The sequence below is a fragment of the Aspergillus japonicus genome (genome assembly GCF_003184785.1).
Source record: "Aspergillus japonicus CBS 114.51 unplaced genomic scaffold BO86scaffold_20, whole genome shotgun sequence".
Lineage (NCBI taxonomy): Eukaryota > Fungi > Ascomycota > Eurotiomycetes > Eurotiales > Aspergillaceae > Aspergillus > Aspergillus japonicus.
Window position 1 is genome coordinate 281,631 of NW_020291657.1, and position 16,734 is coordinate 298,364.

At 54.9% G+C, this 16,734-nt stretch overlaps 4 protein-coding genes across 4 annotated transcripts; 2 read left to right on the plus strand and 2 right to left on the minus strand.

Annotated features, from left to right (window-relative positions):
- Positions 1–279: 279 nt before the first annotated feature.
- On the plus strand, positions 280–2,561 carry BO86DRAFT_429316 (uncharacterized protein; the record flags this gene model as incomplete). Its single annotated transcript, XM_025675635.1, has 2 exons — positions 280–2,228; positions 2,308–2,561. The coding sequence occupies 2 exons, from the start codon at positions 280–282 to the stop codon at positions 2,537–2,539; spliced, it is 2,181 nt and encodes a 726-aa protein (XP_025528304.1). The 3' UTR covers positions 2,540–2,561.
- Positions 2,562–3,053: 492 nt separating this feature from the next.
- BO86DRAFT_388873 (isopenicillin N synthase family dioxygenase) lies at positions 3,054–4,411 on the minus strand. The gene is made up of 3 exons (XM_025671970.1): positions 4,182–4,411; positions 3,927–4,100; positions 3,054–3,843 (listed from the first exon to the last, which is right to left on the minus strand). The coding sequence occupies exons 1-3, from the start codon at positions 4,341–4,343 to the stop codon at positions 3,172–3,174; spliced, it is 1,008 nt and encodes a 335-aa protein (XP_025528305.1). The 5' UTR covers positions 4,344–4,411; the 3' UTR covers positions 3,054–3,171.
- A 288-nt stretch (positions 4,412–4,699) lies between these two features.
- On the plus strand, positions 4,700–10,154 carry BO86DRAFT_361264 (putative ABC transporter). The gene is made up of 14 exons (XM_025669851.1): positions 4,700–5,026; positions 5,098–5,617; positions 5,701–5,927; positions 5,999–6,278; positions 6,382–6,615; positions 6,689–7,464; positions 7,515–7,677; positions 7,738–8,070; positions 8,142–8,265; positions 8,335–8,406; positions 8,468–9,202; positions 9,258–9,341; positions 9,417–9,791; positions 9,878–10,154. Exons 1-14 carry the CDS (start codon positions 4,814–4,816, stop codon positions 10,110–10,112), a joined length of 4,371 nt encoding a protein of 1,456 aa, XP_025528306.1. The 5' UTR covers positions 4,700–4,813; the 3' UTR covers positions 10,113–10,154.
- A 455-nt stretch (positions 10,155–10,609) lies between these two features.
- Positions 10,610–11,826, minus strand: BO86DRAFT_399053 (uncharacterized protein; the record flags this gene model as incomplete). Its single annotated transcript, XM_025673591.1, has 5 exons — positions 10,610–10,948; positions 11,037–11,153; positions 11,214–11,307; positions 11,384–11,568; positions 11,719–11,826. The coding sequence occupies 5 exons, from the start codon at positions 11,824–11,826 to the stop codon at positions 10,610–10,612; spliced, it is 843 nt and encodes a 280-aa protein (XP_025528307.1).
- Positions 11,827–16,734: the final 4,908 nt, after the last annotated feature.

Genomic DNA, 16,734 nt, shown 5'->3' on the forward strand with positions numbered 1-16,734 from the left:
CAATAATGGTGCTTCAACGTCTCGATAGCATAGCTACCTAGTCATCGAGGATTGAATACCAAAGGCAGGGATAATAAGAATGCTCTGATCCCAGACATGGTTTTTTATTTAGTCCAGGCTCGAGCAAGCCGTGCAAGCTGTGAGCATTGATCTGGATTTTGACTCTGCGCTCTGTGATTAGGGTTTGTGTGGTTCTGCAGTGTTCCACGAGACGTATCACACATCGCATCCCTTCTCCTCCTTATCTTTTCCGCATACTGTAGGGCCAACGAGACAATAATGCATCTCGTGGAGGGATCGCGTACGACGCCAGCCAGCCCCCAGCAGGACTGCCATGACCTCGTGTTGATGGACCGGCTCTGCGTAGACTTCCGCGAGAAACTCCTAGATGCGCTGGCCACCTCCTCCTGCTCCAGTACATTTGTCGAGGCGAGGAACATCGCCAAGGAAAAGCTACTCGACATTCTACACTGCATCGGCTCCCTGTCGGCCTCGGATAAGGCAAAGGAAAGGCTTGTCGCCGCAGAGGAGCTGGGAAATGCGCCAACGCCCAGACGAACCAGTCTGGAAGAACATCCCGCGTTTAAGACCGCCGCGGGAGATCCGGAGGTCGAGGTCCATGGACCATCGTCGCCGGCCGAATTCTTGCGACACTTCCACGATATCAATGCTGGGTCACTGGACCTGACGCTTTCCACATCATCCTCCAGTTCGTGCGCGACGGCGGAGTGGCCGGCTCTGTCCCCTGGTGTCCTCCTGCCAGAGGATCTGGAGATGCTGCAGCAAAGCGGGGATCTGGATCCATGCACGGGGATGGAGTCTGCCGCAAACGATGAGATGCCGTGGTGGTCCTCGCAAGGGGGTCTCAACGACACGCCCGTGCGATGGAGTCCGAAGACACCGACTAGTGTGCCTCTCTGGCCAGGGGTGCAGGGTCAAGACCCCAATGAGGAGCTGACCCCAGCGGCTTTAGACTTTGTGGACTTGGATCTACTTGCTGAACACGGCGAGATTTTTGACCTAACTCATGGCGGTCATGCGCTTGGACAGGCCACAAACTCCAAGGAGCATGCAGCGCGGCCGACGTCAGCAACATTAGTAGGCAGCACTGATGCTCGGCCAGGGACGGTGCGAAACGACCCCCCTCTCACCCCAGCCATCTCCCGTTCACCAGCACCCGATAGAGGCGTCAGACACAGCTCGCTTCCGCAACAACGACAGGGGACCCCCTCACCATCCCCCTTCCCAGTAAGACTCACGCCAAAGCCGGTCTCTCCCGCAGCGCACGCCCAGGGCTCACCGGCCTGTGAGAGCGGGCGCAGTCGTGCCATTCCCCCCACGCCCCCAGCGCCGTCTCCCCCTCCCCGGTCCAGGGATAGGGCTGACAAGGGGGAAGGGGGGGTTCCAGTGGCGCTGCAACCCAGCGCTGAGGTTGAGGAAGCAGGGAGCCAAGCTATGGAGGTCGACTACGCCGGAGCGCTGCCATCACTGACGGGAGTGTACTGCGTGCCCGATCATCTACCGTCGGCGGATCAGGTCTTCGCCGTGTTCAGCCAGCAACTCCCCAACAGCAAACGGCAGGTGGCTGAGCTCTTTACCCGCCTGTTCTACGCCATTGGAAGCCCTGATGCACTGAATCAATTACGGCATGCCCTTAATCTGGCGCGCAAATCCTCTGTTCTCCCTGTTGCGACGGCCGGCGGGCCTCGGAATGACCTGGCTACAACCGTACAAGCCCTCGACCAACTCGACTCCATCACCACCCTCTCTCATATCCTCCGACGCTATTACCTGGTTCGTCTTCTAACCCACCGGACCCGCTTGGAGCAGGATCATATCGCTGCCAAACTGGCCTGTCGAGGGTCTAAGCGCATGCTAAAGTATGACTGCGCTCGCCTACAACTGCTCCGCGACGGCGGCGATGGCGATGCGATCCGCGCAACATCGACCGCGGGGGGTCGACGGCCCTCAAGCAAACCACGCCCCAAGCACCGATCCAAGACGCAGGCTTTAACCGATCTGATGCAAATGCTGTACCCGGGCCTGACGCCCGTCCCAGCTGAAGCAAGTAACCGCTCGACCAACGAGTGTGTGTACACGCGTAAATTAACCCGGCTGCGCAACCGCCTCTCGTGCGCGCGCAACTGGTATCCCTTCGAGCATACATTCCCGGGAGGGATACTGGCTCTGATCCCTTGCGCCGGGCGGTACTCCATCAGTATTGACCAGTAAGTCCCATCCACGAGAACGAGGGAGGAATTTCAGGCCAAAGGGCATGAACTGACTTGGGGATTCTCGCAATCACAGAGTGGAAAAGCTTCCCAGCGATACCATGCGCATCTTTCTGGCTTACCTGCAAGAACACCGCGGGTCGTACCTGCGGAACCTGAGCCAGGTGCTGTCCAAAGAGGTGTTCGACGTGCTGGAGGGCGCCGACGTGTCGCAGACTTTTGCGTTTGAGACGGTCGACGAAGGCGGCCTCGGTGACTACTTATATGACACTGAGGACCTGCTGCAACTGTGCAGGCCGGCGGTGTAGCCCGCTAGCAACAATTCATATTCCTAATTGAGGGCATTGCATGTCACCGGCTTGTGGGTACTTCTTGTGCGAAGGCCCAGACGCCAGTCTATCCGGTGTAGCATACGCATACACGGTGACTATGTCTCTGGCTATGCTCTATGATACGGAATTATTCCCAACTTTCTCCCTGTTTCCATATCTTTCCGTTTTGTCAGGTTGGGGTTTAATGTCTTTCTCTTCCCCTTATCTTTCGTTTTTAATGAATAGCGCATCCTGATGTACACGACTGTTAAAAACCACCCCTTCTGCTCATTGTCCATTCAAACAATGCAGTGCACAGAACCCGATTTGATTTGGGATTTAGAGAGGTTCATCCGGGGTTATACTGATACTATACCATGAGCACTGTGTTCATATGAGCGAAACATTGCCACGAGAGAGGCATTTACTTCGATCATACATCGCACAATAACAAGTAGAGGAATTCTATTTTCTTTCAAATTATTATTATATATAAAGCAAGCAAGAGGTTCTCTTTCATTCCATTCCATATGACACAATACTGCAAAGATATATTGTCTTCATCGAATGTAGCATTATCGAGCATGACAAACGTTTCTATCTCCAACCGAATTCATCGCGTTCCCAATCTAATACACAATTCCCGTCCGAAGCTGCTGATACGCCAGAGCCGTCATATCCTGATACTGGGACGGTCGATCTGGGGTGACGAAAGGCAACAACGGACCGACAGACATATCGCGGCGGGCCTTAAGGAAGAAGGCAATGGATCTTCGCGCGGGCAGGATGACCTCGTCGCTACTAGGGGAGGCGTTCTCGCCGCGCGGCGCAGTGACCTGGTGCAAGCCGGCGTGGAGGACGCCGTTGGTCCAGCGCTCGAGGGTGTCGCCGATGTTGACGACGAATTCAGTGGGATCCTCGCGCGACACCGGCAGAAACTCGGACGGGTTCGCCTCGTCCTGGATCTCAAGGCCGCCGCGATCGTCCTGGGCCAGCAGCGTGATGATGCCGAAGTCGGTGTGCGGCCAGATGCGGCTCGTCTTGCCCGCCTCGAGCGTGCGCCGCGCGATGGCCGGATAGTGGTTCAGGCGCAGCTCGCTGGCGTGACCCTGGCACAACTCCACAAACGCGCCCGGTCGGATCCCCAGCCCCAGCTCCAACGCCTCCATCAGCTCCAGCGTGATCGCCTGGCTGCGGTCAAAGTACGACTCGAGCCACGGTCGAAACCCGGGGAGCCGCTCTGCGTCCGGCCACTGATTCGGGTATTCCTGGTCCCCGGCTGGGCCGGTGTCAAAGTGTTCCTAGGCGCAGAATACAGTGTCAGCATCTCTCGGGTGAATCTCTGACTCTGGCTGAGGGTAGACAGGGTAGAGCTTTGTCTCACCTTGGCATCTTGCAGGTCGTGCTGATCAATCTTTGACAGATTGGTCTTCCCACCGGGGTTCAGGAGGCCCGTCTTCTCAGCTCCAACGCGACTCCAGCCTCGTTGCGGTTTGGGGCCTTCTTTGTTCTGAATGGGGTCTTTGTATGAATCGGGTAATTCAAAGAAATCTTTGTTCTGAAGCACAATTCCAACAGTCAACGCAGGGTCCAACAGAACTCAATAGAAACCAACAGAATCAGAGGCAGAGAAGTGTACCAATTGGAACAAATGTGAAGTCTCCTCCCGGGTGAAGCCGTGATTGATGAGCTTGATAAAACCGTAGCGCTTGAATCCTTTTGTGAGAGCAGAGGCGAATTCGCGACGCTCGGCGTCTGAACCACTATGGAACTTGGCGAAGTCCAGTGTTGGAATGGCCATTGCGGAGGAGCACAGAGGAGATGGGGAGTAAATGAGGCGAGTTAGGGTGGTTCCTGGGTGGTTTGTGGGTGGAATGTACAGAATTTATAGACCGTCGGGGCAAGGAGCCTCGCCGCGGCGTCAGGGACATCGCAAAGCCCTAAAAGGATCGGCCCCTCACTGCAACCCCGACATCACCTCACTCACAATCATCTTACCACCTCCCCGGCGGATAAGGCTCTTCCGATATCATACCTGTCAGAAGATTAAGAAGCTCGGCATAACAGAACGCTAGAATCGCTAGGCTGATCTACCTAGTCTTACACACCGCCCTTTTCATCTGCTTCATGTAACTGTATTCCGGTTCCCCCATTCATCACCCTTCCCCTCCACCTCCCCCTCCCCTTCTCCTTCTCCCTCTCCCTGTTGCCATTTCCCGGGTCAAGCAGACGTTGGCGCACCGGACTCGATATTAGGGAGACGACCACGCCATGGAACAATGTTGGATTCAAGTGGAGGACGTGTTTGGCCCTCAGGTGTCCGGATGTTACAACAATTTTGATTTCACCCTGCTGTTCGAAGAAAGTGTGCTCTATCTGCCTGCCCTGTTGTTCGCAACCGGCTGGGCTTGCTGGCGACTCTGGGAGCTTCAATCCGCACCCAAAGTACTCAGAGTTCGAGGGGCGCGGTGGTATCTCAAGCAAGTGAGTGCTTGGTCAGGGTTTCTGCCTTTTTGCTCGAGAGACAGCTTGGCTAAATGCTCATCGTCATATAGCTCGGTTGGCTCGCCTGGACCTTCCTCGGTTTGACACATTTGGTGCTCTCGTTGGTGCTCAAGACGTCTACCACCCGATTATCCAATGCAGCCATCGCAATCGGCTTCGCCGTGTCGCCCATCTTCGCCTTCGTCTCACACCGGGAGCATACCCGCTCACCGCGCCCGTCCACGGTCCTGAATGTGTATCTGCTGGGGACAATTCCTTTGGACGCGGCGCGAGCCCGCACGCTGTTCCACATGCCGGGGAATGTAGCCATTGCCAGCGTCTTCATCGCACTCGTGGTCTGCAAATTCGTGCTGCTGGTACTGGAAGCCACGGGGAAGAGAAGCCTCCTGGCGCGATCCTTGCCGCCGGAGCAGACAGCCGGCATTTTCGACCGAAGTGCCTTCTGGTGGTTCAATCCCCTCCTGTGGGCAGGCTACAAGCGATCGTTGACACCGGGGGATCTGTTGGCGGTCGACGAGGATATCAGTTTGGAACGGTCCAAGAAGGAGATCCGTCAGAAGTGGAAGCATGGTAATGCAGCCCCCCTGTCACTGTTAACGTGTAACGTCAGGCCAATCGCACCCAGACTGATCCCATCCGGCTTTCTTGCATAGCCGCGAAAGAGCAACCTCGAAGCCTCCTGAAAGTGCTCCTGGCCGTGTACAGGCGGCCACTTCTTGCCAATCTCCTGCCGCGGCTGTGCTTGACAGGCGTCAACTATGCCCAGCCGTTCCTCGTCAGTCGGGTGACGAGCTTTCTGGGACAGTCCACAACCCCTACGAGTAAAGAGGTCGGGTATGGCTTGATCGCAGCCTACGGGATTGTCTACGTCGGTATCGCAGTAAGTGGGTTGCCAAGCCACCTTGTTCTGCTGTCTGCTTAGTTTTGCTTATCGAAGCATGCGCTCTCCAGGTGATGACAGCGATGTTTCATCATCGATCCTATCGGACGGTCGTGATGGTGCGCGGCGGCTTGATCCTTTTGATCTATGATCATACCCTGAGCTTGAATATCTCGGCGCCTTCCAAAGGTGATTCGTTGACTTTAATTAATGCTGACATCGAGCGGATTGGGGCGGGACTTCGGAGCTTCCATGAGACGTGGGCGAGCTTACTCGAGATTGGTCTATCTCTGTGGTTACTGGATATCCAGATCGGCGTATCGACCGTTGCAGCCGCCGCGGTAGTCCTAGGTATATAGCATCTTCCAATGATGTCTTTCCCATGTGTACTCCCTTTATCCCTTCTTTCTAACCCAAGACAAAAAGCAGCTAACCATGACGACTGACTGCACAGCGTGCCTCCTCATCAGCGGCAAAGTCAGCGGGTACATGGGTGAGCGTCAGAAGCTATGGCTTGAGGCGATGCAAACCCGGATCACGACGACAGTGGCAGCGATCAACTCCGTCAAGGGAATTAAAGCAACCGGTGCAACTGATATCCTCCAGTCCGTGATCACCCAACTGCGGACGTATGAGATCAAAAGCTCTATCAAATTTCGCGAAGTGCTGGTCATGCTGGTGACGTTATGTAGGTTCCAGATCCCTCTCGCTCTCTCTCTACCACCACGAGGCCTGCTTCTAACCTTCCTTGCTCATTCTAGCGTATCTGGCAACCACCATGGCACCGCCCTTTTCTTTTGGCACCTACAGCATTCTCGCCATGGTCCGAAATACCACCCCACTAACCGCTGCCACCGCATACACTTCCCTGACCCTCCTTTCTCTGCTTTGCCAGGCCGTGGCCAGCTGTATTGACGCTTTGATGGGATTGGTCCAGGCATTGACCAGTCTGGAACGGATCCGAAAGTATCTGGCGTTGGAGGCCGGCATTCCGCTGCCCGACGACAGCTGTAGCACGACCGATTCACATCTCAGTGGACCGTCGCCCACGGAATCCACGCGCTCGTCAGAGAGTGACAACGAGAAGACCTTGATGACAGACGTGGTATCCGGGAAGGTCGATCCAGATGCAATGATTCAGTTGCGCAACTGTTCAGCGAGCTGGGAGCGATCTGCAAAACCGGCGATTCGGAACGTGGACGCCACCATTCCGCGGGGTTCGTTCGTGATGGTAATCGGGCCAATCGCATCGGGCAAGTCGAGCCTGTTGCACACGATTCTCGGCGAGATTCCTCAAAGCACGGGCACGGTCGTCATCCAGGACGTGGACGTGGCGTTCTGCGGCCAGGCCCCATGGTTGGTGAACACAACCATCCAGAACAATATTCTCGGGCAGTCTCCGTTCGACGGCCAGTGGTACGACACCGTCGTCAGGGCCTGCAGGTTAGATCGGGACTTCGCGCAGCTCCCTGGGGGAGACAACGCGACGATTGGCAGCAAAGGAATCATGTTGAGTGGTGGTCAGAAAAGCCGTCTGGTACAGCCACCCGGAGTTTCTTTGGATACTTGATTCTGACCTCGTGGCAGGCATTGGCACGAGCACTTTATGCGAGAAAGCCCCTGGTCATTCTCGACGACGTGTTCGCCGGCTTGGATGCTAAAACCGAACAAGATGTCTTTGCGGCGCTCTTTGGACCCGACGGTCTTTTGCGACAGGAGGGGACGACGACGGTCCTGGCCACAAACTCCAGTAGGTAGCGGTGCGAGTCGCGTTCAGAAGGTTCCTGCGGGCTGACAGTTTTTTTGATAGTTCGCTATATTTCCCTCTCCGATCATATCCTTGTGTTAGGGCCAGGCGGCACAGTCGTCGAGCAGGGCGTCTATTCGGACCTGGTTCGCTCGGAAGGATATCTGGCGAGTCTGAATTTGAAAGAGGGACGGAATGAACAAGTGCAACGCAGGAGTGACGATCCGGATCCTGCACTCACTGACCCTGCTCTCCGCAGTGCGAACCTGAATGCTGACAACCGGCCTGCCAGTGATCTGACCATTTACAAGTTCTACGTGGACAAGACGGGGCGCGTGTCATTCTGCATCTTCTTTGTCCTGTGCTCTGGCTTTGTAGCTGGCTTGCTTTTCTCCCGTAAGTCGCCGTATATCCTCTTTCTTCCTCCGTTTCTTCACTTATACTCACCGCGAGACAAATGCCCGAAGAGATCTGGATCAAGTTCTGGGTCGAAGCCAACGCTAGAAAAGCCAATGATCGACTAGGGTACTATCTTGGACTATACGCGCTGTGGTCAGTCTTGGCTATCCTACTCTTCCTGGGTGCATGCTTGTAAGTGCTTCACAAAGAAAAAGCCTCGAGTTGCCGCACGGAGACAAATATTGAAATCAATCGGTGCAGGCAACTTATGCTCTTCATGGTTCCAAAAACCGCCAAGGAATTCCACGATCTTCTTCTCAAGACAGTGCTAAGGTTGAGTTCGACTGTCCAGTCAGCTTCCAAGGAGAGCAAGATTGCTGATGTGTCTCTCCAGGGCCCCATTGGGATTCTTCTCCGTTACCGACAGTGGTGAGATCACCAACCGATTTAGCCAGGATCTCGAACTGGTGGACATGGAACTCCCGCGGTCACTCATCGGCACGATGATGGCGCTCGTCCTGTGCGTCGGCGAACTGGCCGTGATCCTGTATAGCTCTCACTACATCGCCGCCACGGTGCCCTTCCTGATCGGGCTGTTGTACCTGGTGCAAATCTTCTATCTCAAGACCTCGCGACAACTGCGGATCCTCGAGATCGAAGCCCGAGCGCCTCTCCTGTCTCACTTTATGGAAACCCTGCAAGGGCTGAGCAGTATCCGTGCATTTGGCTGGACGCGGTCCTACACCGCGCAGAACGATCGGCTGCTCGGGACCGCCCAGCAGTCGTTATATCTTCTCTACTGTGCCCAGCTGTGGCTCACGCTCACCTTGGATATGATTGTCGCGGTCTTGGCCATCATCCTGGTCAGCATTGCAGTCACGACCCGGACGTCGACGGGGGCATCCATTGGTCTGGCGCTGGTTAATGTGGTGGCGTTCGGCGCAAATCTGAAGGGCCTCGTCTACAACTGGACCGCCTTGGAGATCGCCATGGGTGCCATTGCCCGCATTCGAGATTTCACCTCGACCACCCCGTCCGAAGAACAGCCGGGTCCAAGGGAGCCTCCTCCGCCCCCGGATTGGCCGCAGCAAGGCCTCATCCGGTTTCATGAAGTCTCGGCAGCCTACAAGTGAGTGACCAGTGGAGATGTGGCGCTCAAGTAAAGGCTGACTCTGTCTTGACAGCTGCGAGTCCCCACCCGTGCTCAAGAATGTCTCTCTGGAAGTCCAGCCGGGACAGAAACTCGCGATTTGCGGCCGAACTGGCAGGTACGCATCCTTCTGCTGAGCATTTAGACCATCCAGGCCGTCAGGATGAGCACCTTCGCTAACCACGACCATCAGTGGTAAGAGCTCCCTCGTGGGATCGCTGTTGCGACTCCTGGACCTGCGCAGCGGCACGATCGAGATCGACGGAGTGGACATTTCCACCCTTGCACGGCAGGACGTCCGCTCGAGGCTGATCACTCTGCCCCAGGAGCCGTTCTTCCTTCACGGCACGATCCGGGAGAACCTCGACATTCACGGCCAACACTCGGATGAGGACTTGTATGAAATCCTAGCGAGGCTCGGACTGCAGGAGCTCATCGTCCAGAAAGGTGGCCTGGACGTGTCGATGAGCGAGGACATGCTCTCCCACGGCCAGAGACAGCTTTTGTGCGTCGTCCGGGCATCGCTGCGGACCTCAAAGATACTGATTCTGGATGAGGCGACAAGCAGGTAAGGCGGGACCTGTTGTTAACCCTTTACATTTCTGTCTGTTTCTAGACTTCTCAAGCTAATATTCCCCGTGTTCAACCACACAGTGTCGACCAGGAGACAGAGGCTCTCATTCTCGATGTTCTTCGTAAGCAATTCCGCGATCATACCGTGGTGTGCATCGCGCATCGACTCAACACGATCTTGGATTACGATCAGATCATCGTGTTGGACCAGGGTTGCGTTGTGGAATGTGGACACCCCGCCACCTTGGCAGCGCAGCCGTCCATATTTGCAGAGCTTCTTCGCGCGACCGGCGAGCATTCCGTGGCAGAAGAGTAAGCAAGGGCAGACAGGACTTTTCACTCTGCACCATGGATTGGCACACCTCACTTCACTGTGGATCGTCCATATTAGGGTTCGGCCTCCTCCTATGCATGTTTGAAGCCTGACACTAGCCCGGCCTGTTCCTACTTGACAAATGTTTCGACTCCTTTCTTGAATCACGTCCTAGTAAAGAAGTATTGATTGGGGAACTATGTTCGACCGCCTTGAAAGCTCTAAGTGACGCCTATGCCCCGTCTTACTACAGCCTTACTTTCATAACAACCTGCGTCGATGTCGGATGATTACAATGAACTATAGTAGACCGTAGTTACCATCACCGCAGGTCTAAATGCTGTACTTTTTTCTTCTCAAGCGGAAATATACCAACATAGTCCCGGCGGCTCATGACATTGAAGTACACTTCCTCGAGTATTCTTGCTTTGATCAAGTAGATTGCGTGGCAGATCCCCTTTCTTCGACGACGGTGAGGAGTAGTGGGCTAACAGGGCAAATCAGGTCCGTGAAGAACTGGGCGAGAAGAGAAGCGCCTCGCCGACTTGAAGGTCTACAATCTGGTTGAGCAGTGAGACGTGCGATTGGACGCTGGGGTCATCGCAATCGCTCCGGTGGGGCTCCTCGACGGCGCCGGCGAGGTGTCTGTGCAAGACCTTGAGCCAGTTGGGAGACGTGAATCGATGGACGATTGTGGTTGAGCACAGACTGAGCAGGGTGGCCGAGATTGTGGGCTCCTGGGTGAAGATAATCATGCGGACCCCGAGGTGGCGCTGCAGCCGGACGGCCGACAAAAGGGTGTCGGTGAATTTGCGGGCCTCGATTGAGGCATTCATATACTACATGCAGTGGTCATTACCTGTGAGACAAATAGAAGAATGAGGCGGAGTAGCTAAGGATCTTGTGTGCCTCATCTAATGCAACGACTCTAGCCGTTTCCGGGCCCTGCTCGAGGAAGATGGTCAAGCAGACGTTGAACAATGCACACGCCGTCTCGGGCGAGATGCACGGACAGGACAGATCGACGATGATCAAGCGACGAGCCTATCGTCACATGTTACGCTTGCTGCATTCGTGAGAGAAAGAGAGCCCGTCCCAACGAACCTTTGGCTGCCAGTCTGACCCCCGGGAGATTCTCTGCGGCGTCAACCAGGCATTCCTAAGAAGCTGCGGCATAAAGCTCTCCAGAGTCCAGCCGCTGTTTCAGAGGTTCCAGCTGCGCCGGAGTCAGACCCGAGACCATGACCCTCCTTCTAAATTCCTGGTAGTCGAACTCGCCATTCGTGGCCTGCTGTACAATGCGCATCTCACGGAGAATGCGCTGGACCGTATGCATAGATAGCTGGATGGGACCATTTTCCTGACCCACTGCCATGAGATCTAGCATGCGTTGCGTGTTCAGATTGCTCTGGTCGATCTGCAAGGCAGCCACCTCGATGTCAAATCTCGAGTACGAGCACTTTCAATTTCGATATCAGCGTGCGGACAGAGCTGCAATTCGTGAATAGCATACCTTGATTGTGTGCAAATTCGTCGGCGAACACTATTCTTCTTCAAGCTCCTGTGATGTTTCGGTGGATTCAAGGAGCCTACAGTGGTATTCGAAAACCTCAGTCTCGAAAATGGGATGTTCAGGAGCACCGCGAAGTGTCGCTGAAAGAGTAGAATCGGATGGCAGGTGAATCTCTGTAACTGTGCGGTAGGACTCTGCGCTCATTTTGGGTAGTGTAGGTCCTCGTGTTGGGAAAAAGACGATCGAGGCCGTTGCCTGTACTCAACATATCAATCAAGGAGGTTGAATCGCGTTTCTAAACACCTGCCGATGCATATGAACGATGGGCTAGGCCATCGGTCGCACTGACTGATGACGTGAGATGAACTTCAGTACCACCTGCATGTCGGTAATGGAAATTATTGACCCATGGCTAGACACAGGTTTTGAGGCATTCGAGAATCCCGGGCCTCTGACTGTAAAAGCTGCATATTCTAGACCGAGCAGCAGGGGTGGTGAACATTGGTAGTTTATCGCATATGACGAAAGACTGGGGAGGGGCCATAATTCCGCAATAGGAGCTTCTGCACGCGGTGAAATGATCCATCTAAAGAGAATCATAGCTGGTATGCTGACCGTAGTCAATCTTGTCTGTTTCGCCCAACTACCAGGGTGGGTGTTGTATGAATCTTCAAGTTTAAAGTCAACATGTGTAGGGTTGCATGTCAAATGAGGCAAATTCTCGTGCCTCAAGCTACTCCCCATCGGAGCCCTACTTAACCCTCTGTTGGAGGCTAGTCAGCCCTCTGTGCTGCACGATCCCAAATCCACCATACGTAGGCCATTTTCATACCTGGCAGCACTTTCTGTCACTCAATGCCACAGGCTCCAGCTCATCTAGCTGCAGTTCAAAGTGGACAGACATCGGGGCGTGGGGAAATATCGAAAGAAACTCACTGATGGATTGCGTCCGTTCTCAGAAGCGGGCTTTGATGTGTCATTCTAAAAAGTATTGAGACCAGCCCAATCTCCAGAAGGCGGATGAGAGGACAGGTCCCATCCAATCTGTCTACTCGGTTAGAATTGACAGCTGAGAGGTTTGCCGCCGAACTACTGCAGGATGCCAATCTTAGGGCCGCGAAGGCGAGCAAGCTTCCAATGATCTTCACTGCTCCCACAATTCCCTGCGGGTGAGGCCGAATAATAGTAGTAAAAGAGGGACAATCGCTAAGACAGACCGTGGACGAGACTCATGGAGCAAACACCCCCGCATCCTGAAGCGAAGTGTGTCCAGTAAGGCTCCTTATCAGAAGGCTAGCATGTCGAGGTGGGGAATAGGGACACATACACCACTAGTAGCCCCGAGCTAATGCAACCTGACGTGGACATGGTCTTTCAGCTGAAAAGAAAAGCAAAAACAAAGCATCACCCTTTCAAAGGGGGCTGATCCTCCTGTTTGAGGGCAGAAAGGTGCAAAGACTTTCGTGTCTCTGACAGCAAGCAATGAAACTCCGCCTTCCTCGACTCCCCTTCCCCCACTCTGCAGGGCAAAAGGGGGAGCGAAGCAACAATCACAGAGCCCCGACACCAACACAAGAACCCAAAATGCCACCCATCCAGCCGGACCACCATCCTCCTCAGACACCCCGCACACCTCATACACCTCATACAATTGGAACGAAAGCTCAATCTTCCGCTCACGTCCTCGAGGCATACTGGGAGGAAGGACGGAAGATTTTCCAAAAGGCGCTCCCGGAGAAAGAACGCACGAAAGTGTCGGATAGAACCAACCTCGCAGACACCATCTTCGAGCTGCGGCAGTTCTCAGACCACGTGGCGCAGGAATACGGGGGAGGGGGCAAGCTGGGGCCCAAGCTGCATACGATCATGGACCGGTTGGAAGCCATGCAGCAGTACGGGGATAAGTGCATGGAGTTCGCCCCGGAAACCGTCTCGGTCGTGTGGTGCGCCTTCCGCATGATCTTCCGCACCGTCAGGGAAGACATGAAACATTGCCAGTTTCTGGTGGGCGCCGTCGATGAGGTCTCCGATGTCATGTTCTTCTGTGACGTCTACGCGCAGCGGTACGGGGAGGTTGGCCGCGATGACGACGAAGAGGTGGAGGTCGACCCGCAGATCCATCAGAAGCTCGCGGCCAAGCTACCCCACGTCTATGCGACCGTGCTGCTCTTCGGGTATCGAGCGCCCCGGTTCTTTGAGCACAACAAGGCCAGTCGGATGGTTCGGGACATTGTGACGGGGAGTTCGAAGGAGCTGGCCGACCTCCTGGAGAGACTGAAGGCATTGAAAGGGGAGGTGGAAGCCATCGCCAACATCGCCTTCCAGGACGCAGCGCAGCACGTGCTGGGGGGTCTCAAGGGTCTCCATCGATTGCCGCAGCTGATCGAGGTCGCCATGCAGGATAACAAAGTTACCCAGGGTCTGGTTGTCGACGGGGTCAGTCAGACGCGACAGATGTCCACCTACCTCGACTTCGACCAGCAGGTGCGATGGTTCCGCACTGGTGGCATTGCAGATGAAGGACTACCCGGTAGGCTGCTCGAGGACCATCTTCGCATGCGCCAGGATGAAACAGGTAGGTGGATTACGACACACCCTGAGGTGGTGAAGTTCACCCGCTACGCCGAAGGCGATGGTGATGGCGACAACCAGTCCAGCCTTCTGTGGCTGCAGGGCGAAGCGGGATTCGGCAAATCGATACTCACGGCCACCATGGTGGAGAAGCTTCACAAGGTTGCGCAGCACAGGAAGGATGGCACCCAGGTGCTCTACTTCTTCTGTCAATCCGGAGACAAAACCACCAGTCAGGGGATCCAGATCATGCTACACTTGCTCCGCCAACTGGTCATTGGATTAGACGAAGCGCCTCGATTAGGGCACGGCGATTGCGCGGACAAGGCTCATGAAGCGCGAACAGATCGTCGACAGCAGTTGTCGCGCATCATCAACGAGGCCAGAGATGTCCTGCGGCCGTATGGCGGAGAGTGCTCTACCAATTCCTCAATAGCCACGGTGCTCCTTCCCATGTTCCATCGCCTGGTGCAACTTGTCTCTTCCAGGGTCTACGTCGTGATTGACGCGATTGATGAGTGTGTGGACTGGGTCGACGGACTGTTGGCCGGCATCAAATCCATGCTCCAGTGCGAGGGAACTGTACGCGTCTTCGTTGCGAGCCGGCCGCACGGCGACATGGCTAAGAGCTTGATGGGTTTTCCAACTATCTCCGTCGATCAATCGAGTAACAAGGAAGATATCAAGGCTTATATCCTCTTTCGGCTGGGAACTTACAAAAGCTGGACGAAGGACAACAGGCGAAGCGCGGCCGACACAATCGCAAAAACGTCGCAAGGAATGTTTCGATGTAAGTCAAATGTCTGGTATGTCCGATGGGATCATGGAGCCGCCTTGACTGAACAGCCTCATAGATATCGATGTGATTTTCAAGCGACTGGAGCATTTGGATGGGAAAAAGGCAACGTACAGGGAAATGCTGAAGGAGTTGCCCATCGGCATGAATGAGCTTTATCGCACAGCTTTGGAAGGCTTAAATCCCAGTGATCGCAAGACCCTCTTAATCGCCCTTCGCTGGCTTATTTGTGGTCAAGGGGAGATTCGGTGCGAGCTCATCCAGGAGGAAATCGAGAGGGCATTTGAAGACGAGGAGGAGCAAGGCGGGGACATAATCGAGGAGACGGACAGGGCCGATTTCAGTTCGGCTCCCAGTGACTATGGATGGTCCGACAACGATTTCGCGGATGGCATAGATGACAGGCCTGTGGAGAATGATTCTCCGCCCAAGGAGGATGACCTGGAGAGCATGAGTGAGTCCCGGATTGCAGAAGACTTTGCCAGTAAGTTGGCAACCATTGGGCGTAACTTTTTCCGCATCCAAGAAGGGAGGATTGAGCTGCAGCACAGTTCAATCCGAGACTTCATTAAACATGATGAGTCACATCACTTTCATCCTGAGTCTCGCTGCCACGTCTGCCAGAAGGTGAAGCTCGTCATATCCTCTCACCTGGCAGGACCCATGTTTGGACACTTGCAGATGAGTGAGGTCTTACTGCGTCATCTGAACTCCCCGACCTTTCAAAGTCAGTATATGAGGCTGGAAGATGGGCCATGCAATGTAACTGAAAACAGGGCTGACCGGACAAGACCCGATAGCCTGCGAGAGTATCAGGACCAGATCCCCAGGTATGAGCTGCGGTACTGGACCTACCATGTCCGAATGGCAGAGGAGTATTGGCACACGTGGGTTCGGCCAGTCGAGGTCCAGGAACAATTCAACACTATCTACCGCTTGGCCCAGCATTTCCTGAAGACCAGATCATTGGCTCGACAATACTGGCAGGATCTGTCCCACCATCCCTTGCCCTTTGGCCGGCAGGACCACCCGATCCATATTGCGGCGGCATATGGGCTGGTGGGACTGGTCGAGCACTATCTCGATCAGGGTACAGATCCCAACATTCCAAACCAGCAAGGGAACAGTCCACTCCATCTCTGCTGCTTGTTGGATGGGGGAAAGAGGGTGATGGAGGTTCTCATCGAGCGAAGCGCAAGCATTAATCTCAAGAATCAGAATGGCACCACACCCCTTCTGATGCTCTTCGGCAGCTCTCCACCACAGATGGAAAAGATCGAGTATCTGCTGAAGAACAAAGCAGATCCCGACGTGGCTGACAAGGAAGGCCGGACATGCTTGCAATTCGCAGTTCAGACCAGCAATCAGGATCTGTGCGAGCGGATTCTTCGTCAAGGGGCTGACATCAACGCCGCAGGAGAGCATAAAGAAGATGGCCGAACATGTCTCCACCAGGCGGTTCTTCTCAAGCAAGGAGCCTGGGAGATGGTCGAGCTCCTGTTGTCCCATCAAGCTGATGTTAATCAACCGGATAAACTGGGGCGAACGCCTTTGCATGATGCCCCTGCTGCTCCAGACTCTGTCTCGATCATCGGGGCCCTCTTGGGAGCCGGCGCCAATTTCGACGCACAGGATAAAGACAGCCGTGCCCCGTTGTATACCGCAATTCAGTTGGCGAATATTGAGGCCGCGACGCTTTTGATTGATGCGGGGGCCGATGTAAACGATACCGAGAATGTATTCGG

Bases quoted from the DNA above. Each gene is read 5' to 3' on its own strand.
- BO86DRAFT_361264 (XM_025669851.1), top strand. From the start codon at position 4,814: ATGGAACAATGTTGGATTCAAGTGGAGGACGTGTTTGGCCCTCAGGTG. The intron at 6,279-6,381 runs GTATATAGCATC...CTGACTGCACAG, and splicing joins AGCCGCCGCGGTAGTCCTAG to CGTGCCTCCTCATCAGCGGC. The intron at 8,071-8,141 runs GTAAGTCGCCGT...AAATGCCCGAAG, and splicing joins AGCTGGCTTGCTTTTCTCCC to AGATCTGGATCAAGTTCTGG.
- BO86DRAFT_388873 (XM_025671970.1), bottom strand. From the start codon at position 4,343: ATGGCCATTCCAACACTGGACTTCGCCAAGTTCCATAGTGGTTCAGAC. The intron at 4,101-4,181 runs GTACACTTCTCT...ATTGTGCTTCAG, and splicing joins CTTCACATTTGTTCCAATTG to AACAAAGATTTCTTTGAATT. The intron at 3,844-3,926 runs GTGAGACAAAGC...TTCTGCGCCTAG, and splicing joins ACGACCTGCAAGATGCCAAG to GAACACTTTGACACCGGCCC.